Consider the following 22,921-nt stretch of genomic DNA (forward strand, 5'->3'; position numbering starts at 1 on the left):
GACTGTTTATAAGCATTAAGTTAATTAGTGTCAATAAAGGTTAAATAGTATTCTTTTCAATTAATGCTCAGATGGTTATTTCCTCACCCTGTTGGATTCTGGAAATGCGTGCCTCTGGTAATCTCCTGGAACACCATCTCATACCCACGATACCCTCCCTCTCATGATAACACCTCATCTAAATTTAAGCTACCCTAAGACATAACACATTTAATGAGATAGACTCTAGATCTTCTTTCTCTCCAATGCTCCCTCCATTTCTTGAGGTTTTATTCCTCTTAAATCTTATACCACACAAATCTAGTCTTTGCTGTTTATTAACTATATCACCTATGCCAGTTCTGCTATTATGAGCTGAATAAATTGCTGTTTATTAATATTTGGAGGCAAGGTCTTCTTTGTATGGAAAGAATAACATGATACTAAAAGTGATTTAAGTGATAAGAGTGTTAAAAAATCAGAGTAAAGATGGCTAATTATTAGACCATAAATGGACTGCGAATACTACACTTTAAGCTATTATTTAAATATGTACAGAGCACAGACCAAAAGAGGTAGCTTAGTGGGATGGTTTGGCAATTCTCGGAAGTTTTTACCAACTACCAGTGTTTTGTTTACCTTTCGGGAAAATTCACTTATAATGAAAGTGAGAAATGTATGATCCTTACACATACCATGCGCTCTTTAATTTGCATTTGAGGAACTAAACTGAAGTGTACCAATTTTATACCCTATCTGAGCATCAGAGGAAGTCAAGCAAGCTGATCTGCTGTAGAAAGGAGAAGTAACTCATTTAATAAGCAGAGAAGAAGACGGACACTATTTAATATTATTCCTAATAACAGCTATTTCCAGCAACTGTGACTGATATGGAACTAGCACACATGTTTGGAATTAAAAGAAAAAGGCCTTATAAATCAGATTTCTAAGATTTCCTTTATAGAGATGAAGATAAGTACTACAAGCTACCATTCAGCCTTAGATGAAAAATATCTTGAAAACTTTAATTAAAAATATAATTATGACATAAGAATCAAAATATTTTATAGTCAGCTGATACAATTTTTGTAATCATAAGACTGGTCATTCTGAATCTATACACAATCTTCTTAACATCTACAGATGACTGACATTTCTTCACACACAAATGAGTTTTTAAAGTGTTTTGTTTTCTCAAAGGAATATTTCAACTTAAAAAACCCTGGTACATAGCATGACTTCCTGAGTTTAATTTCATGCCTTAATTTGTGACCACTGACTTGGTCAAAACCTCAGACCATCTGCATAGAGCTGTAGGGAATGACCAACAACAAAGATAGCAACATAGCAATGTCCCTGGCTCCTAACTTGACGCTGGAGCTGATCCAAAGTTGCAACTGGTCATCTGCATTTTCTTCCCACTAGATATCACACTGATAGAAAACAGCAGAGAAGAAGATAATCACCAATTGCTGTGCCCATAATGGAAGCAGAGGAGGCCAAGTCTTATGCGAATTCATGGATATTTTGGTCATATGAGCTGCAACAGATTGGGAAGATTCTACTTGAGCTTCTCCTCTTGTGGCCCTTACCACCTCTGGTGATGGTTCCATCCTATTGGTACCAGGAGTTGAAGTCTTCATTGGGATCGAGGATTCTCACAGGGATTCCTCTATTATGATCTAGCCTAGTGATTTAGTTTCATAGTGGGCTAGGCCCTCTTCAGGGACTCAGAATTCTCCATGGGTTCATGGGGTACGTTAGATTTTCTTCCTTGCATGTTGGCATGTGTAGCTCCAAGAGTCCCAGCCCCAAGTATACGTAACAAGAGAACAGATCTTCCTTGTTAGTTTTAGGATGAGCTCAAACTGTCCAAATCCTCCAAGTCAGGAGAGACTAAAAGACAGATTGTGCCCTTTGGGATAATCGCTTCCCTTTTAAACATCACTTTGCTGCCCTATCCATATTCTGTTAGTGAGCTCAGAGTGCAATCTACTTCTGGGTAAAGCAACTGATTTTCCCCAATAGCATTTACCTTTCCAGAATTTACTTTATAATTTTGGTGACATATAGATAAGTAAATAGATAATAAACATTGAATGAATATCCCAATGTAATGATTGTCTCTACATTCTCACACGTCACAAAAATTCATTTTATGTCAGCTTTAAGGTCTTTAGGTTTGTTTTTAAGATTGACAAAATTAAACTAGAGCTATTTCTAAAGATGTATTCTTAAAGTTATTGGGCTCAATTTTTATTAGCTGCATGCACTGAGGTGAAAAGGAAAAACAAAAGGACAGATAACACAAATTCATTTGCTTTATGTGTAGATATAACCATATAAATATGTTTGGTCAGATAAAGAGTAAGTCTTTCGTACACACATAATAACAGAGCTATCAGAAAAAATTATCATTATAATTTTTTTGTCTTTTTCTTTTCTGCAGGTGGCAGAGATTCTTAATTCAAACTGATTTTGTGATATCTCTTTCTTTGTGATTGCTAAGTGTTTGAATCTTCATAACCTTATTCTCAACCATGACTTCTTTCCATTTTTTGTCCATTCATTAATCTTATCTGGCTGAGCATTACATCAAAGATAGTCTCAACTTGCCATGGATAATTGACAAAGCAGATAATTTATTTATAGATAACCAAGAATGCATTGAATGAATTAGAAATATGCTTCTGCGTATGAATTCTCCTACACAGGCAAGTAAAGTCCCTTGGCAAAGTATTGATATTTTACAGCAGTTCCAGCCACTTTGAGTGAAGAATGGTCAATCTTCAATTATTCACTTATTCATTCATTTGTTCATTTATTTACTTAATCACTCTCTCAACAAATAATTTGTTGCATATGTACTATGTGAAATGTTATACATGGTGCTGTGAGAATTACAAAGACAAATAAGTCTCCGTCTTTGCCCTTCAGGGAGCTTATACTTTGACAGCTTATACATTGGATAACTGCACAACTAGCTAGAATCCAAGTTACCATGTGATGTGTGCATATCAAGTGCTGCTGTATGCAAGGGAGGGAAAGATATATACAGATTGGGGTGGGGGTAGGTGGTTAGAGCCTAATGGAAAATGTAGTGTATGAACTGGAATTGGAGGCTGGGTAGAATTTTGACAGACACAGATGGAAGTTTGTAGGATACTCCAGACATAGAAGATATATTCAGTGAATGCTTAGAGATAGGACTGACCAGGTAACCGAGTCAACTATACAGCCAAGTTTGAAAGGAATGTGAAAGTTTGGGTAGGATTGTGGTGGGATGTCATGCTGAAAAATAAAGAAAGATTATGGAGGGCTTAAAATACATTTCTGTCATCTAGTGCCAACATTTATACACACACACACACACACACACACATGCACACGCACACAGGCACACACACAAAAAGCTTTAATTATATTCGGTTGGAGTGGGATTTCACTAAAGAATTTGAGTAAGAAGGTAAGATTATTAGAAAGTAGTCTGGTGTGTTACCTCAGAGATTAATAATAAAAAGATGAGAATATTATAATAGTCAAAGTCAGTAGTAATAAGAACAAGAACTAGTGTAATAGTGGGCGAATGGAAAAAGAGAACAAGAGATACTGTAAAAGTAAAGTTGGTAGAACTAAGACATCAACTGGGAAAAGGAGATAGGGATGAGCTGTGGGAGAATGGGAGTAAAGGACACACTAAACTGACTTCAGGGTTTAATTAAGGCTCCTCGGGAGAGATGCTCAAGATTAATCTGCTTACAGGGCCTCTGAGCATTTGTCAGTCACCACAGGTACCACTTGGAAACCATAATGTTCATAATTTAATTTTTAACTTAGTTATACTGTAAGGGGACAGTCACTGTAAAAAGCAAAAGGAAGTAGATTCATACTTTCTCATGAGCAGTAATACTATCTTGGATTTGAGATATTTCAATGATTAATCCTGTTAGAAAGATATTTTTCCAAATAGTGGTAGAATTTCCAATAACAAATAATTATGTCAAAGAATTATATTTGAAATACACCGTTCCCACTAGCAGGACAATTACAAATATATAATAATGTGGCTCCTTACTTCCTCTTTCCAATTCACATTTTCCTAGTGTGTAGTATATCCAGAATGATTCTGATACCATTTGATTATCCCAAACATTTGTTTTGCAATCATAGGACAGAAAGCACAATTTTGGGGAGCTAAATTAAAATTCCTTATAAAAATAGAATCCTAAAACTTTTATTTTATTCAAAAACCCGATAGGATAGAATTTCCGTTTAAATAAAGACATCAAGGTATTTTTCTGACAGGTTTCATTCTTCAAAAGCTATGCCTATGAACTTATATCTTGTCATTAAGAGACATAACTGAAAACAGTATAATTCTATTAAAAATTATTTGCATTGAAAAAGATTAGAAGGAAATATATCAAAATCCAAATACTGATTATCTATCCAGCTAATTAAGTTTAAATTAAAATAGTAGTTTTCTCTGTTTTTACAATTTGTTTACAATAACCACAACTACTGTAATAGTCACTAAAAGAAATACTAAAATAAACTAAAAAAATACAAAGATTTAAGAACACTTTTCCAACTATACTCCACTTTCTTTTCTCTCATTCTCTAATAAGTTAACAAATTCATAAATATTTGATGGATTTATATGTTTGAACAAGTTGGAAAAGTGCCATGTTTTATTCTCAGTAAATATGAATTGCTTTCCTGTTCTCTTCCTGTCCAACCTCAGGAGCAGCCCTTGTCACATTTTGGTTACATAGCAACCGAAAGATTTATACTTACTGTCATTTATATTTTAGTATAAACTTGCAGGTGTAACCCTATCAGTTAGAGTCACCATTCTATGCCCAATATACTTCTTCATTGGAAGGGTGGAAAAGTACTAAGAATAGGACAAACTATCCTATCGTCCCACAGCTCAATCCCACACACATGCACCAATGCCAGGGATATCTTGTATTGTCTGAATTCTAAGTATATAAAACATGGTATTTCATGCCAGCTATGGTATACTTGTATGATCTATGCAAATATGTGTATTCGGCCATTCCATTTAGGTATATGATCTTTCTGTTTCAGTTTCTTTGAAGATAAAACCAATTTACCCTGTGGTTTGCTAGCTCAAAGGGGTCTCTTCAACTGCATCATTAGCATTTTCAACTGCTTGGATTTGTGGGTGTCTTTGAACTTTCTCAGTACTCATCACCGTCCATTGAGTCTTTCTCAATGCCTGGCCTTCATTTTGTATTCCTGTAATTCATCACCTTTTGATCTTTCTCCTTTTTGGACAGAATTTTTCACTATGAAATAATCTAAATGATAAATTGAGATCATTTTTCCTCCACACTCAAAATGAAAGAATATCATTAATTATGCATGCTGATGTAATCATTTTGAATATCTCTTCCCTGTTATCTTTGCCTTTTTGTTACGTCTCTGAAGGAACTGTCTTTATTTGAAGATAGGAACAATAAAAAATTTTTAAAAGTATAACTTCAACATGGAGTTTAATGAAAAGTAAAGCAGAACATTTTTGTTTTGTTTTGTTTTGTTTGGGCTGAGGAAGATTTGCCCTGAGCTAATATCCGCTGCCTATCTTCTTTTTGTAGGGGGGCTGCCACCACAGCATGGACACTGACAGATGAGTGGTGTAGGTCCACACGCGGGAACAGAACCTGGGCTGCTGAAGTAGAGTGTGCCAAACTTAACCACTAGGCCACTGGGGCTGGCCCAGGTAGAACATTTTTTTCATGCATAAACTACGAAAGTGCAAAATGCAAGTTCAAGTGTGAAAATCTCAGGGATGGTGTTGCATTAAACATGATGCAAGACCAATAAAATAAAGAGTAGATCACTGTCATGACAAATTCTGTTTATTTTGTTTTTTCATGATTTATAGCTGATACGAAACGATAGTAATATTCCTTCACTTTCTTGATATTGAAGAAGAATGTGTATTTTTTTTAATGCACAAGGAAAGGGAAAAGGCAAAATTCTGTGCTTAATATTTAGAAACCTCTTGACTATTACTATAAGGAAAGCTGCTTTTTATTTTTAAATTATATTTTAATTTTCAAACATCTTAATGTGGATATTCTCTAAAGAAGTACTTGGTGAATATAAACTGCTAATACTTTCAGTTTGATTTCATACAAATAGCACTTTATTTGAGCCTAATTATAACAGCTTTAACTGTTACAGAAGAGCACATATCTATACACACATATACATATATGTTATAAACATCAACATATATATTTCGTATCATTAAGAATATTCAAATTATATTCATGGATCACATTGATTCAGGGTTTGCTGGTTTCCATGCTTGATGCCTTAATGGCATTTGACAAAAGGCAGGGGAATGAAACCATTGTAAACGGAGCCACAGAAGTCTGTCTTTACTGCTGCAGCACATCACTGTGATAAATATATTTAAAATTAATCTGTGTGCTAACTCACCACTGGCAAAGGTATGAAGAGGGTGAACAACTGAACACATTTGTGAGCCTTGTTTTTTCACAGAGTAGAATTTGGCCTAAGATGTCTCCCAAGGGATGTTGAAGGATATAGCTGTGAGGTCAGGTGGGAAATTGGTACGAACGCTCTTCTAACTGGGTAGCACCAACCTACAGTTGTACTTTGTCACATTAGCTCAGTGTTTGGGAAGGTGGGGGGGGGGGGTGTGGTGAGGAAGAAGAATCATATTCTCTTTTTTTCCTATTTTTCTGAGGCTCTTCCTAAGCAAATTTAAGATAACTTTACCCCAACCTTCTCTCTTCTTCACTAACAACATATTGTATATAGTAGAGCATGCAAAATGATCAAAAATATGTAATCCATGACTTTTATGATACATCTCTGTATTTCTTATAAAATCAATAGGCTCTTGCAATAACGCATTTTATTTAAGACTAAAATGAAAATGAAACAAAACAAAATAAAAGCAAGCGTGATATAATTTTTAAAACCATCCTTGCAAGAATGTGCAAATTTTTATATATCATCATGGGAAATTAAGCATTTACACAAGAAAGGATTGATCTTGAGCTGTTTATCAAGAAAAAAGTGCAGTGAACACAGACATTTGTTTCTTTGACGTTCCCTTCCCCACAAATACTGAATGTCCTGGGAGGTTTGGAGTTGGAGAAGCCATCTTTCTAAGCACTTATCTTGATGTAGCTTTCTACTTTCATGATAGCACCTTAACCCTCTCCTCTGCCAACACTTGATTGTCCAAGAAAGTGGACTGCCGTGCAACATGTTTATTACCTGCAGGTAGCCAAGGATGTCATCCACTATATTGAAATGTTCTCATTATAAGGACTCATGAAAGAAATGTTGCTTAGTCCTTCCTCATTACAAGCAAAAGGTGTGTTTCATCTGACCACTTGGTTTGCTTTTCTGTGAATCCTGTTTCTTTCTTTGCTTTAGCCACTGTGCCTATGAAAATTAAACTTGTAGTAAATCTCCATATATGCATTTTTGTGGATTTAGTATTTTTCTACCCTTATTTTCATGTGTCCTAATTTTCTCAATTTCCTATTTTATCCTTTTGGAGTGTGTGTGTATAAATATGTGTGTGCGTATATATAGATATACATACATATACATACACACATAATACGTATATATAGTATGCCAAATCATTTAAAATAGAAAATCACCAAATACAAACTTATGCCATCTTCTTTATTTGCTTTGTATTTTGCTGTCCCTCTTGCACAGACTTGCATCAGGCTCCTTTTCCCTATACTCTAAACGCCCTAGATGTACCCCATTGCAGCATGCACACACACTATTACAATTGCCTTTTTCTTATCTGTAGTCTCTACCTCAGTGGCTCTCAACTTTAGCGTGCAGACTCACATAGGGGCCTGGTCAGAGTAGATGGCTGGGTCCCACTCCCAGAGTGTCTGATTTGATAGGTCTGAGTTGGGGCCCAGTAATTTGCGTGTTTAACATGTTCTTGCGTGATTCTGATGTTACTGGTGCAGGACTATAGTTTGAGAATCATGGATTTAGTTGTGGTTTTTTTCCCCTATAGTGTAATTTGAAAGTGAATTGCAACTAGATGAAAAATTTCAGGTTTAATCCAAGATGAAAGCTATTAAAAGCAACCCTACCTTCTATTTCCACCAATAAAGTTGTCAAGTTTGAGAACAATCATCCCAAATGTTTTCAGGAGCTGAGAGGAAATAATTTGCGTCAGTTGCTCACCCCTAGGCTCCATTTTAGTGTGTTGAGATTTTAGAAGTTCTGCCAAGTGGACCTCCTGCCTGAAGTATGGTTCTTGCAATATGTGTATCTGCTGGGTGTCAATTTGTTCAGCCGAGATTGGGCAAAAAATCAGTGATTCTCAACGCTGGCTGTTCATCAGAATCATCTGGGACCCTTTTAAAAGTGTACCCACGCTGAGACATCATTTCCAGAGGGATCTGGATGGGGTCCTGGCAGCGACTTTTTTTTTTTTTTAAATTTCCCAGGAGAGTCTAACATATGGCCCAGATGGAGAACCACTGAGTGAGGTGATCTCTCTGGTTCCTTCCAGCTCCAACAGGTAGAATTTTAAGGCCTTCAAATATTGATTGGAACTAGGACTCCTTTGATGCATGGGACATTTTGACAGTGTAAATGACAGTGTATATATGACAGTGTATATTTATCTAGTATCCTAATCCTTATTGTCGTGCATACAAATAAATCTGTTTTGCATTATTAAAAAATTCTATTTTATTCTAATTATTTTTTCTTTCTTTATTCCTTCTTTATTTTCTCCATTGTTACTATCTCTTAGTGTGACAAAATATTTTAATTTGGTTACCCCCTCAGAGATCTGTGAGTTAGCTTATATCAAAACATCTCTAGGGGCTGGCCCAGTGGCCGAGTGGTTGAGTCTGCAGGTTCCGCTGCATCGGCCCAGGGTTTCACTTGTTTGGATCCTGGGTGTGGACATGGCACTGCTCATCAAGCCATGCTGAGGCAGCGTCCCACATGCCACAACTAGAAGGACCCACAACTAAGTATCGGGGGGCTTTGGGGAGAAAAAGGAAAAATAAAATCTTAAAAAAAAATCTCTAAAATAAAGACATCAGAATTTGTTAAGGTGAGGCTCAGAAAGACCAAATAAGAATAAAGTGGTGCCAGTTAGGCAGGAAATAAGGAGCTTTTCATTACCATTTGTTAGATAACCATGAAGGAAAGATGAAAGTTTTCAGTATAATGTCTAAAGTAAAATCCATCGCCAAGAAGCTTCCCAAACGCAGGAGCTCCTGTATTATGGCATTTTCAGTTCTGCATAAACCTAGGAGTGAATGAAGGAGAACTAATAGACTCCGGGGTCCTCCTTGCACCTGACAGAGGTGGGAAGGAGAGCATCGTGCTGAGTTTAAGACTGTCAGGGTGCTATGAACAAAAGGCAACTCACCGAGGCTGTTCCAGGGGCATTTTAATTTCAGAACCAAATTAGACACTGGTATTTAAATTTACCTGATTTAAATTAAGATTTTCTGTCTGAGGACGATTGCAGAAGATTTGAAATGAATGTATAACTACTCTACAGCAGTTATAAGGAAGATGAGAACCTAAATGTGGTAATTAGAAATAGAGGAAATATTCAAGCTATAAATAAATTCTTAGATATAAATCATGATTTGGTAGCAACAAGCACTGTACCCAATATTCATCAGTTTATATACACAGTGTTTATACTCTGTTAGCAAAAATGTATGTGTTTAAAAATAAATTTATGTGACTGAGAGAAGAGATAGAGTGTTTTTCTCCTTCTTTGTTTTTTTTGAGACAGAAATAATTGCATACTGCCAAACAGATATAAGTTCATTAAAGGAAGCACTTAGTTTAAAATAACTGTAATCCTGAACACATTTTCTTTTTAAATTAAGAAGTAGACAAACTCTAATTCCTTCTTATTCAGTATTTTGCACTTTGTTATAATTCAGTAATTAACAAACTTAGAAATTACCAAAGCAAAGATAAATGTAACAAATAGAAATAGCTTTATAATATGTAAATACTGACTTTCCACCTGAAGGAGCATCATACTTCTATGACTTTTGCCTGAAGCTTTCTGAGGTTCGAAAATTCCTAGTTGAGATTCAAATCCACTTTAAGATGGTTTTAGGAGCAGAGAAATGTCTATTGTTTTTTCCTTTCTAAAAGCACAACTTGTTAAGTAATTGGCCTACAGAAGACATGCTATTTCCAAAAATCAGAGTGACTTGCTTAGCCAGATTAGAAGGTAATTAATCAATCCACTTGGTTTTGGTCGTATAAGATAATTTACTAGTCAAGACAATCAGTATTATTGATGATACTGTCATTCCATTCCTGGAAAGATAATCTCTCAAGTTGAGAACAATTACAAAAGAAAACCTGCTAAGAACAAGGCATGTCTTTGAAAGGTATATATATAAAAAAGACATAAAACACTATGTCTACAAGCCTTTCAAGTTATTTTTCTCATAAAATTTCGTGTGCGTGTATGCATATACATACATATATACACATGATATATGTATATATATATCAGTGTCTTAATTCATTGTTTTTGCTTATTCAAAATACAAATTAGTGAGATAAATGCTGATAGACTGTGTGAAATCACACTAAACATTTATAACATTAAAATATGGTGTTATAAACTTTTTTCTTTCTTTTGTTGGAGAACCTTTACTTTGTAAAATAAAGTAGTATAGTGTATATCTGAATTTTTACTGAGGACTGCAATGAATAAAATTATTCATTTCAAGGAAAGAAATTAGTTCTAAAACATAGTGTCATACCAGTTATGTATACATTTGCAATACACATCATTTTTCTCATTTTCTGATCATACAAATGAAGAGAGGGCCATTTTACCCTTCCCAAGTTTGACCACTCCAGATAGAGAGAAAGGAAGAGCTGCAAGTGAGACCTTGTGACTCTATCTTGAGTAACCGCAAGTAACTCTCGTCTGGCAGGTTACCAACAGTGTTCCCACCTCTATTTCCTACCAACTCAGCTGTTATTAAAATGAAGAGGAGAAAAGTTGTTATTAATTCCTACAAGACTCAGGACTCAGCAAAACAAAGGCAAAGGCATAAGGAAGAGAATAAATTTGTGAACTTTCTTAAGAGTCTGTTGCTTCTTGGAAATGAATGCTTCTCATTAGGTCATTTAGAATGACCTTCCTTACCAGAATATTGAAGGCTCTGAATGGACTTTGACAATACAACATCAGTCTTGTTTTTGTACAGAAAAAGAAATAGAAAGAAGTAGCAGAATACACAACAAAAGTAAGAAAAAAATCTATTACCGAATGAATATAAATCTGGGACTAATAGGTAGAAAACACAAGGACACAGGCTGATTAAATATTAAAAAGAATGTTTTCACAATTAGAGACTCTGAGAGGAAAGAGGCTTCCCCAGGAAATAATATGTCCAAGGAAGAGACAGATGATAACATGTGCTGATGTTCCAAGGCTCTTCAAAGAGTAGATGGGAAAGTGACCTACACGGTCTATGGATCTATGAACCCAGGCTTCCCAATGACTATAATTGCCTGAAAGGTTAAGGTAAAGAGAAGTACTTTTTTTTTTCTCTGAATAAATATTGAGAGCAAAACTACTCACTGAAATGTTATTTTACTTTAAATATCTTATTCGTAAAGTGTACATCTTAGTTTTTAAATTTCAAGTTTATCTGGGGATACATATAGAAAATTGTGCTAAACGTGAAATGTAGATGTTTCATGCTATCAGCCCCTTAGGTTTATGTTCAGTTACCTTCTTTGGTTGTATCTGCATTTAAATGATGCACTGCAGAGGTAAATTACACTTCCTGCAGTTTGTGGTCACATAGACTGATAGTTATGAACTTCAACAGAACTTTCAATAATGCTTTTCTATCTTGCTATGTTTAGCATTGACAGACTTAGCAAAATATACAGGATGCCCAGTGAAATTTGAATTTCAGATAAACAACAAATACTTTTTTAGTATGAGTGTGTCCCAATGAAAAATTATTTGTTGTTTATCTGAAATTCAAATTTCACTGGATGTTTGACCCTGCAACCAACTCCTTACTCTACAAGACTATCAAAAAGAAACTTTTATAATCTGTAGATTTACATTTGTCCACGTCTATCATTTCCTCTTTTACTTCTTTTGCAAAGAAAGACATATCTATTTTCCTTGCCATGGCAATACTTCTATTCTGGGCTTTGGGTCCCATCCTTTCCTACCTTCTCTGTGGGAATTTAATAAATAAACAATCTTCTCAGTTTTTTGCATCTTCAACTTCTCTCTCTGTCTCTCTGAGCTCAAGGATTCTCTAAATTGAAAACAAAAACAGGGGCTAGCCCCGTGGTGTAGTGGTTGTTTGTGAGTTCTGCTTTGGTGGCCCAGGGTTCATGGGTTCGAATCCTGGGCGCAGACATATGCACTGCTTATCAGGCCATGCTGAGGTGGCGTCCCACTTAGAAGAAGATTGACACAGATGTTAGCTCAGTGACAATATTCCTCAAGCAAAAAAAAAGAGGAAGATTGGCAGCAGATGTTAGCTTAGGGCCAATCTTCCTCACCAAAACGAAAACCGAAAGACAAAAATAGGCTCCCTAATTCATCTCTCCCTCCAGTTATCGCATTCTCTTTTTCCTTCACACACTCCTGGGTTTTCATCTGCCTCTTGGGATATTCTGCTCCTTCTCTCTGTTGGCTTCTTTTCCTCTTCCAGGGCCATTAAATGTTGCTATTCCACAGGGTCCTTCATCTCCTCATCCTTTCAGTTGACAAATTTTCCATGGGAGATATTGACAGTCATGACCTATGTGCTCAAGACTTCCTAATCTTCATCTAATGTCAACTCTAGACCCTTCTGAACTCTAGATCCTTATATACACCTGCCTTCTGGATATATTTCTTTGGATATTTGTCTTGCATGTCAAAATATCATGTCTAAAACTGAACTCACCTCCTTTTAAATCTGTCCGTCAAACAGTGTGTTCTCTCAATAGTAAATGGTACTATAATCTACCCAGTTTTCTAAATAAAAAACTTGAGATACGTATGTAATTTATCATCAAATCTTGTTTAATTTCCTTTCAAAATCCATCTACTTCTTTTTATTCTCACAGCCTCCAAAACCTCTTCCCTGGGATACAGCGATGCCTTCCTAACCCATTCCCTTAGGCTTCAGTCTTGCCCTCTCCAATTTATTTTCCCAAAGCAGCTTGAGTGATCTTCCAAAACACAAAAGTGACAGTGTCATTCTTTCACTTAAGTTTCCCCTTGTCATTAGAACACAGTCCAAACTCCTAACTGTGGTTGATAATGAACCTCATGGTTGGCTGCCATTCCTCTCCTGCCGCTCTCTGCTAGAACACACTGAGATCCTTCTGCGCCATATCTCACTCATCTCTGGGTGTTCACACTTGTCATATCCTTTTCTTGGAACAGGTTATCTCTTCTCTTTGCTTGACTTACTCTTACTTCTCCTTTGGATTTCTCTGTAATTATTACTTCCTCAGGAAATCTGCTTTGTTCTACCAGATACAATGTGTTACTTCAGCTTCACTTATGGATTTTTTTCTTTTACATTTATTTATTTGTCTTACCAACTGGAATGTAAGTTCATGAGGGATGGAACTAGTACTGTATTTCTCACTGTATTTGTAGCTTCTAGAACATTGCCTTGATATAGAGTAAATTCCCAATAAATAGTTGTTCAATATGTGAATGAATGAATAAATGAGGACACAAGTATGATGGTATGGATAAAAATGGTCCATTGTAGGCACAATTTTCCTAGGAGCTAAGGCCTATTATTCAAAAATTATCTAAATCAATCTTATAAATGCTAGTGCTTTGTCAAAAAGCCTGATCCTGTTGCTCTTGAAAAGTAGTCTTCTGCTATGAACATTTTGCGTTGTAGAAATTTTCTCTATTTTCCCACACCTAGTTTAAAGTTATTGCAACCGTCAAGAATTAAACAAGTCAAAATATAGACTATTTTTAGTATTTTCTAATCCCATTTTTCCTCAAAAATTTTTCTTAAGGAAAAAATGAGAATATGCATATTGAAGGCTATAGCAAAACAATATAAAGTAAACCTTCAATCTCACCACCCAACCCAAGCTAGAACTAGAACATTAACAGGAGTTATTATTTACTTTTGGGATCTTCTTCTTTTAAAGAAACCATTGGTGGAATTCAGTCTTCCTGATTTGTTTTACCCTGCAATACCCAATTCCCATTATCGTCCCCATGGTTTTGCAAGTCTTCTCTCTTAGCAATCACTTACAAAGCCATTCCAAAAGTTGTTTGAGCAATTGCTAAATGCTAGAACTCTTCTGAGTAGTGGATGTGGCACAAAATAGGTGTAAGATATGATTCCTATATTCAAGGAACTTACTCTAAAGGGAAAAGAGAACTAACACATGTGAACTACTAGAGAATAACTGAGTAGTAAACATGTGATATTGACTATATAGGTGATGATAATTCCAAGGAAGAAAAGGTCACTGTGGATCAGAGTAGTCTGGAAAAGCTTCATGAAAGAGGATAAAAATGAGGTGAATATTGAAGCATATTTAAATATGGGCATTTGGAGAGGAAGAGAAAGACATTTAGGAGGGGGAAAGCTGCATTTGATGATAGTTGAGTGCTACTGGGTTTTTTTTTCTGCTCCTAATTCTTTTCTCACTTCTGGTACTGGTACTGTTCTTTTTGCTGTTGAAATGTCCTTTCCACAATTCATAAGGTTCTAGAGGGGTTTCTAAGAGCCACATTTTAAATCCAACCTTCCCACTCAAGGACTTGGTCCAAGCCCCTGGTGACAGTGATTAGCCCAAGGACGTAACCTAGGGCAGGCTAATTATAGTCCATCCCTGGGATTTCATGTGTAACTGCTTGAAGAGAACATTTCCCTTTTCTGTTAAGCCGCTACTGGTAAAATGTAAGCCCGAAGCTACCTCTGTCCACACTGTCTCTTTTCTCAACTATACAAAGAAAGCTTGTCTGCAGTTGGGAAAATGAGAAAAACACACAGAGAAGGACAGAGAGAGTGAAAGAACCACACTGTTTGAATTTCTGGAGTCCCGGAAGCCATCTGTAAACTTGGATTTTCTATTTCTGTGACTAATACCTCCTTTTCTTGCTTAAGCTCATTTGAATTGATTACCGTCAATTTTAACCTGTTATAAGAGTCCTGACCCAAACAAGTAGCAGGCAAAAGTGTGGATGCGAAGAGAGAACAGAAGTGTAGAGAGGGACCAAAATGGGACATTGGCAACAAGAAAGAAGGCAAAGATCAAAAGCAGGATCTGGAGGAGGAAATGCCAGGACTGGATTGGAGACTGGATATACCCTATGCAGAAGAAAAGTAGTTAAAAACTGGAAATTCAGGGGATCTGTGGACTCACTGACAGAAATGGGAGTAGCTGGGAAGAGGAAGTGGGTTTGAAGGGAAATAATAGCCAAACCCCGACACCTGAGTTCTTGGTAAAGTTGGGACTTTGTCAGTCTCTGGTTTTAGTGAGACAACCCACACTACACTGGTATGACAGTATAAAATATGGGAAAGGAATCTAATTATGCTTTCTGTCAGCATTCAATAGAATATGACAGAAAACTATAATCATGCTTCCCAAACTCATCCTTTCAATGACTTTTTCTCTTTTCTCTTCCCACTTAAAGCCCATGGAGAATTTGTAGTATAGAACAGTGGTCCTCAAAAATGTGGTCCCTAGATCAACATCTGTATCTCCTAGGAATATTTTAGAAAGGCAAATTCATAGGGTCAACTCCAGAGGAAGGGAATCAGAAACTCTGGGGGTGGATCCAGCGATCGGTATTTTAACAAGCCCTATGGTGGATGCTGATGTCCACTAAGGTTGTGAACTGCTGGTGTAGAGTATTCTTTACATGTTGCCTCCATAGCAGGTGAGGTAATCCACCACTTAGTGCTATGATTTCACATAGTAAGAATGATTCCTTTAGAAAAATTCATTTTCCCTAAATCTATTCCTTCATAAACTGTGTTGAGTATGCGCTATCTGCCAGGCACTGTTCCAAGCACTGTGGACACTGCAGTGAACAAATCTCATACAGTCAATCACAAAAATACCTACACGTTAGCTAGTAATAAAAAATTATGCTCTGGAAGTGATTCCCAGGGGACCTGCGTGTTGGTTAGGGAATCACGAAAGTATCCCTAAAGAAATGACATTTAAATCAAGAAAGAATGACTGGAAGTTAGTCTAGAGAAGGGCAGAAGGGGTAATGTGAAGGCATTCTAGGCCCTGAAAGGGGCAGGCTTGGGTTCTTTCAGCGAACTGAAGACAGACCAGCATGAACAGGTCATTGTTAATGATGGGCGTTGAAGCTGGAAAGGCAGATCTGATAGACAGATCATGCAATATGACTTGTAAATCATGTGGAAGATTTTGAACTTTTCCCTGAGAGCAATTAAGGGGCCATTGAAAAGTCTCAAGCATGGGCTAACATGATCTAATTCATGTTTTTTTTAAGGTAATTTTTTTCTATTAAAAAGGCAAAGCCTTTCCCACTACACAACTGTGGGTGCAATAGCATGATGATTTAAATTCCCTGTAAGTCATGATTGGCTAATAGAGAAATGTTGTCTGAATAAGGCTTTGATGAGGGTGGGAAAGGGGGTAGAGTGTCCACGTGGCGACTAAGTGCCAGGAACAGAAAAGGAGGAAGGGCTTAGGAGCTTCTTCTGCTTTGTGGTTGTGGCTGAGACTGGTCCTGCCTATGCATGTCTGAAGCAGCAGGAGTGCAAGTTCACAGGCAATTGCTGCTTCTCTCATGGGGCATCTTCCTCCTCTACACAGAGGACCCTGGTGCTCAGGCTGTGTCCATCTGGAGGCTTTTTTCCTACAGAGGATCTCATTTAGAGATGTCATTCACTTTCCAGGCCTCATGGTCACCTCCCTGAGAATGATACCCAAATCTACATGTCCTCCTGGCCTTTACAAGATTTTCATTTTTAATACCTTTGTGCTATTGCCCTGTGCTAATACATCATGTTAACAATAAATGTAAATACGCAGTTGTTTAGTGTTGGCCTGTGTGTAGTTCACCAGTGCTTGAAAATTTATACACACCCAGCCCTGACTGCTCTCTTGCGTTTCAGTGACATGTCTCATATTGTCTGCTGGACAGCTGACCCTAAAATGTCATTCTAACTACAGATAGCCTGCCTGTCATTGAACTCATCATATCCTTCCCAAATCAACTTGCCTCTGACCTCTTCTGCCTTTGTCCGTAACATCAGCATTTACTGTCTCCCAAGTTCCAAGGTTTGGAGTCATCCTTGACTCCTTTGTTTTATCTTCTCACCAATTCCAAGCACTAAGATTGTTCTATTCACCTGGTGGAACGCCAGTATGCCATTTGTTCCTCTCTTTGATTAACCTTTATCATCCTAGTCCTACTTACCTCAAAGTGGGATAGTTCTACCATATCACAACTAGTTCTCCTAACTTGAAGTTGCTTTCCCAGTACACCCTCAGGGACGCTGTGACTACTCTGCATATAATATTCTTCATCTAGCCTATTTTATTTAGCAAAGGCTGTCTGTATTATTTCTTGCAGTGGAATCTTCTTTTTTTTCTTAAGGGAATATTATGTAGAATCTCATTATATAAAAGAGATAATCATGAAGCTTCTCTGGTTGAAGATGGGCTAAAAGGAGCACAATCCCCTTGATCTGTCCTCAGGTTTTGAAGCAGCCTCTTTGGCACCAAGAGGCTCATCAAGGCAGTTTGAAAACAAGGATGTACAGAATAGAGTTAAACCTCTTGGGGGGATATATATGTTTTCTTCATGATGTCTTTTTTAAAAAAACTGTAGTTGTTATCAATCTATGCTAATCCTCCAACCTAGTCACACAAGTTTATACAAAAATAAGTGCACAGTGTCATTCCTTCATCCCCGTTTGGGCTCATGGTATTTCCCTTGCTTTGAGTGCCTGGAGTGCCAGCCATTCATCTCTGCCAATCTAAATTCTACTTTTCTCAGTCCCAATCCCACTTCTTAAGGCATTCCCGGATTGTTCCAGCTCTCAGTGATTTTTCTTTCTCCAAATTCCTGCAGTGTTCTTCTGTTTAAATTCACTCTGCACTATCTTGAACTTTTTATCTTTTCAGGTGTGCATTCAATTTCTCCCAATAGATAATAGGATGCTTAAGGGAAGAATCAAGTCTTTTGTCACTTTTTATCATCGACATCTAGTATTATACACTACCCATAGTATTTGCTTTGTGGGTGTATTTTGGTGATAATCCACAGCAAGAAAGAATAACTATAGGCCCATTGATTCCACTTTCATTAATAGAAGTCTGAGTTAAATATCCTGTCTTTGAAATGTCCCTCCAAAGCAGTGTTTCTAAGTTAGGAGAACCAGACACTATGACTTTAACTGCAAGCATTACTTTTTCCTCCAATTACCATTAAGTCTACAACTACCCTCTTTGACTGTCTTTCATTAAATTATGTTGGAAGTAGATCTGGGGAATAACAACAGATGGGTACAAGTTGGGAGTTCTTAGTCTAGACTAGAAAGGGTGTTTTATTCCATCCCCCAACATTCTAGCTAAGTCACACTTAAATTATATTAAAAAGATGACAAGAAACTTATATTAATATGTAAATCAAATGGTGTTGTTTCTCTTTTAAATCCTTTGGCATGTTTTCCATGGCCCTCAACACTTGTTGATCCTCATCCCCACCACCCATCCCCCTCACTCACCACACCCTGGCCACCACAGCCAGCTTTCAGTTCCCTGGATTGCTAAACTCCTTCCCTCCTCCTGGCTTCATGTAGTGGCACTCTGCCTGGATGCGCTTCTCTGTTTTTCCCTTGATCAATTTCTGTCATTCTTTGAGCCTCAGCCATCTTGTCACTTCATTAAGAGAGTTCTCTGATCTCCCAGAATAGGTAAAGCTTCCTTGTTATGTGTTCTCATAATCCTTACCACAATTGTAACTATATATTAACCATGAAATCATTTGTTTTGTGTCTGTTGTCCCCATCAGACTATAAACTCTAAGATGTCAAAGAGTATACAAATCTTATGCAATATATTTCAATGCCTAGAATTAAGCCTGATGCATAATAGATGCTTGAATGAATAAATGAATGAGCATTTTAATAAATGAGTAAATGAAGGACTGTCTTATAAAACTTTCAGAGACACAAACCATTCTAATATTATGTAAATTCACAGCTTAATTCTCCTTCTTGTCCTGCTCTGAATGGACATAGGCAGCATTCTCTGGGTCACGTGATTCACAGGAAACACACAGTTTTATAAAGTAACTTCAACTTTCATATAAACAAGCCCAAACAACCAAGCATTATGCAACAAAAACTTCCCTTGTTCCCAAACAGAATCCAATCAACTTAAATGACTGAATATAATAGGAAAACTTAAAAGCATTTGCTTTGTTTAAAATTGTCTCATTTGTGCATCCTAGCATGGATATTTCTATAATTCTTTTTAACATTGTTATTTTGAAAATGTATACAGTTGGGTAAAACATATAAGAACACAGTCTTATAGCTGTGAAATGTCTACATGTTGAAACCTTTTAGTACATGATTATTTCTAAAGTTAATGTGGTCTCTTTCCCTGAAGGTTCCAGCACCCCACTGATACATCCGTGACCTGTTTCTGTGTCCTTGCAGTCTTGAATTACCCTGCTGAGTCAGACAACTGGAGAACGAATTAGCACCGACTGCAGAGGAGATTTTTCTGATACAAAAATCTGACCTTAAAACTCCAAGCCTTGAATATCTTTCTGTCAGGGTGCTAACAGTTCACCAAATTTGCACTGAAGCGTCTAAGGTTTCACACTCTCATATTTCCTCCAGTCTTGTCTTAACTAGAACAAGTGAAAGATTCAACTGGTTTATCAGTTCCTTTACCAGGACAAATCATTATTCAATTAAAACAAGGGGAAAGGGGAAATCTAATTCCATTCTGGAACAGCTTTCAAATCCACAGACATTTCCACATTGTTCTTCTCAAACCCACCTTTTCTTGTTTTATCACCTCACATGCAATCAGACAATAGTATGAATAAACGTCATGTTTTGAGGGTAGGGACCAAACACACAGCTCACTCATGGCAGGAGGAAATATATTTGGATGGCATCAAGTTTTCCTCTACAGTGACTGACCTGCATACTTTTAAATTATCAGACTCATCATCGTAGGCGGCAGGAGGCTTCTGAACAGAGTTATTCACCTGGAACCCCGCAGCATCCACATACTTGCCGCCTTCCATTACTGCCAACATTTCAGGGCTGGAATCTGCTTCTGAAAATCTCTTCTTGATTGTTTCGTTTTGCCTAAGACTATGCCAGAGCTGAGGATCCCTGTGGTGGTATCTGCCTGTGCTTTCCACATGGTTCCTTGAGGATTTCTTAATCTGAAAGGATTCTCTCGGTGGGGAGAGACTGTCTTCTGGGTAGCTTGTGCCTTTTCCCCTGCAGAGATTTAAAGAGCAACTCTCACAGTCAATCAGCTCTTGTGGCTTTTTGCCTGTGGATCCCAAATCTACCAGATCAATTCCACTAGGAGCAGAAGATCCATCCAAGTTTCCATATGGTTTATGATTATTTCTCCTTCTTCTTCGTGACATTTGGAATTGAACATGGGCCCTCCTTTTTGCCTGAATCCAATGACTCTCATCTGCAGAAGATGAATCTGAAGAATCTGTGTAAAGTTCACTCCATCTGGGGCTTGAGATTTGGAGGTGAAAATCATTTCTTTTCCCCTTGGTTTGTTCTTCTGCATGCTCATATCTCTCAGAGGCCCTTCTCCTCCTTCTAGGCCTCTGTTTTACTAATTTCTTACCCGACTCCTTCCTAGCAGGGCTCAGCGCCATGACAGGGGTGCAATGCTCAAATGCATCTTCTGACATGTCATGCAAGATGGCAGATCTAGACAGAGCAGCAGGCAAAGGATGGGAAATGGGAATGGAGAGGAAAGTCATGGGAAAACAGAGAGAGAGAATGATGAAAATGATAGCATGGCCCAGAAGTTGGTAAATAAAGATCAAATGAAGAAAATGCACTAAAGGAAAAATAAAATCAAGCCAGCATAAATTAAAGGACAATGTAAGGCAGAAGCAAGAGCCACACAGTCTCAGAATGTAAAACAATAATACAAAACACTGTTCTAAAGATTTTTGAATAGGATCATTTGCTGAGCACTTACCTGCAGATGTCCTGAGTGGATGGACAGACAGACAACCTTGACTGGCTCCTGGGAGCTGTCCCTGTTGTTGGGCTGCTTGCCTGGAGAAACAAGTTAGATAATTTGGCATCTTGGTTAAGGTAATACATGGTCGATATCTTGCTTTTTTTCCACATATTTAAAAAATTACAACAAACGTGGCTGCCGGTCATGTTGCTCATAAAGCAGCTCACAGAATATAGGAAGTTAGAGGGTTCGTTTTGCAAAAGTAAAACTATTTTGAGGAACTTGGAACAGCTGAGATGCTGTACCACTTTGCTATTGCTTCATTTATGAGAGAGGAAGATGATTCCACAAGTTTCCATTCTGTTTACAGTAAACATTTGAGCGGAATGGCTCAATTTGCCTTGGAAACAAGTGGGTAACACATGGATAGCCTATGAAATAAAAGACATAAAGGCTGTTTTGTGATAAGGGTGATAGTAATCTGAGAAGCCTAAATAATCAAATCACCATTAGACTGCTAGATACTGCCCGGAGTTAACATTACGTCACATCAAGTCCCCATGAGAGAATATATTTGAAAACACTTTGTAATGTTTAAAAGCCTGAAGTTATTATTATTTCATCATTGAAACCAATAAAATTTATCCATTGCAACATTATTGATCTCTCACATCTTTTAACTCTGTGACCATACTGAGCCTGAGAATAAACGAGCCTGAAATAATTCAGATTGTTAGCACAAAGTCGAGAACATTTCACTAAACTCCTACCTTTGAAACACAGCATTTTCTTGACTCTATTTGACGTCTTTAACCTGTTGTATTTAATACAGATGATGATGATAAGTCAAAAGCTAGAAGGTATTGAGAATTTACCGTGTGCCAGGCATTGTGCTGTGGCTTTATCTATTGTCTCTTTAAATCTTTAATAATCTGACAAGTGGGAAGTAACAATAACTAACAGTTTTGAGTGAATATTATGTGCCAATCACTGTTTAAGTAATTTTTATATGTTCACTCATTAATACAAGAAATGTATGTGGTAAATATTATAATTTTTTCCGTGTTATAGATGAGGAAACTGAGAAATTGGTGCTGCTCCTTACGAGCAAGTGTTAGAGCAGAGATGAGGAATCTTGCTCCTCCATCTGTTCTTTTATCCACCTGGAAAACCAGTTCTCTTCCCTTACACAGGAGGAGGCCCAGGGAGTCCTAGCTCCAGATTCAGGCCAGTCTGACTGCACAGAAAAAATACACAATTCTGCCACCAAGAAAAGAACAGTACAGGTAGAAAGATGAACTCCAAATTTCAAAGTAGTTTTAAAACTTCCTGTATTAGAGATATAGAAAGACAATTGTAGGATCCAGAGAAAGAGAAACTGATTCTAACTCAAGAGATCAGAAAAACTTTCAAGAGGAGGCATGGTAGGCTGAATAATACTCACCTCCCTCCCCGAGAGGTCAACATCTTAATCCCAGGAATTTGTGAATATGTTTCCTTATGCAACAAAAGGGACTTTGCAGATATGATTTAGTTAAGGATCTTGACGTGGGGAGATTTGTCTTGGACTATGTTGGTGGGCTCAATGTAATTATGAGGATCCTTATAAGAGGGAGGCTGTAGAGTTAGGGTCAGAGAGAAAAGATGGAAGGATGGGAGCAGAGGTCAGAGAGGAAGGAATATTCTACCCTTC

General features: G+C 37.3%; 1 protein-coding gene across 14 annotated transcripts in view; it reads right to left on the reverse strand.

Moving 5' to 3' along the window:
• MARCHF1 (membrane associated ring-CH-type finger 1) overlaps window positions 1-22,921 on the reverse strand; it is a 768,319-nt gene that overhangs the window by 59,028 nt on the left and 686,370 nt on the right. For 9 of the 14 annotated variants that reach the window (XM_070505012.1, XM_070505015.1, XM_070505009.1 and 6 more), the window contains 2 exons: window positions 21,244-21,323; window positions 20,202-20,966 (listed from right to left, as the gene is read on the reverse strand). In XM_070505012.1, coding sequence (XP_070361113.1) covers window positions 20,202-20,966; window positions 21,244-21,323 — 845 coding nt within the window. Of the gene's footprint in view, window positions 1-20,201; window positions 20,967-21,243; window positions 21,521-22,921 lie in introns of those variants that run through there. The other 5 variants (XM_070505020.1, XM_070505018.1, XM_070505021.1 and 2 more) reach the window with 2 other exon arrangements.

The sequence above is a fragment of the Equus asinus genome, chromosome 3, assembly GCF_041296235.1.
Source record: "Equus asinus isolate D_3611 breed Donkey chromosome 3, EquAss-T2T_v2, whole genome shotgun sequence".
Taxonomy (NCBI): Eukaryota; Metazoa; Chordata; class Mammalia; order Perissodactyla; family Equidae; genus Equus; species Equus asinus.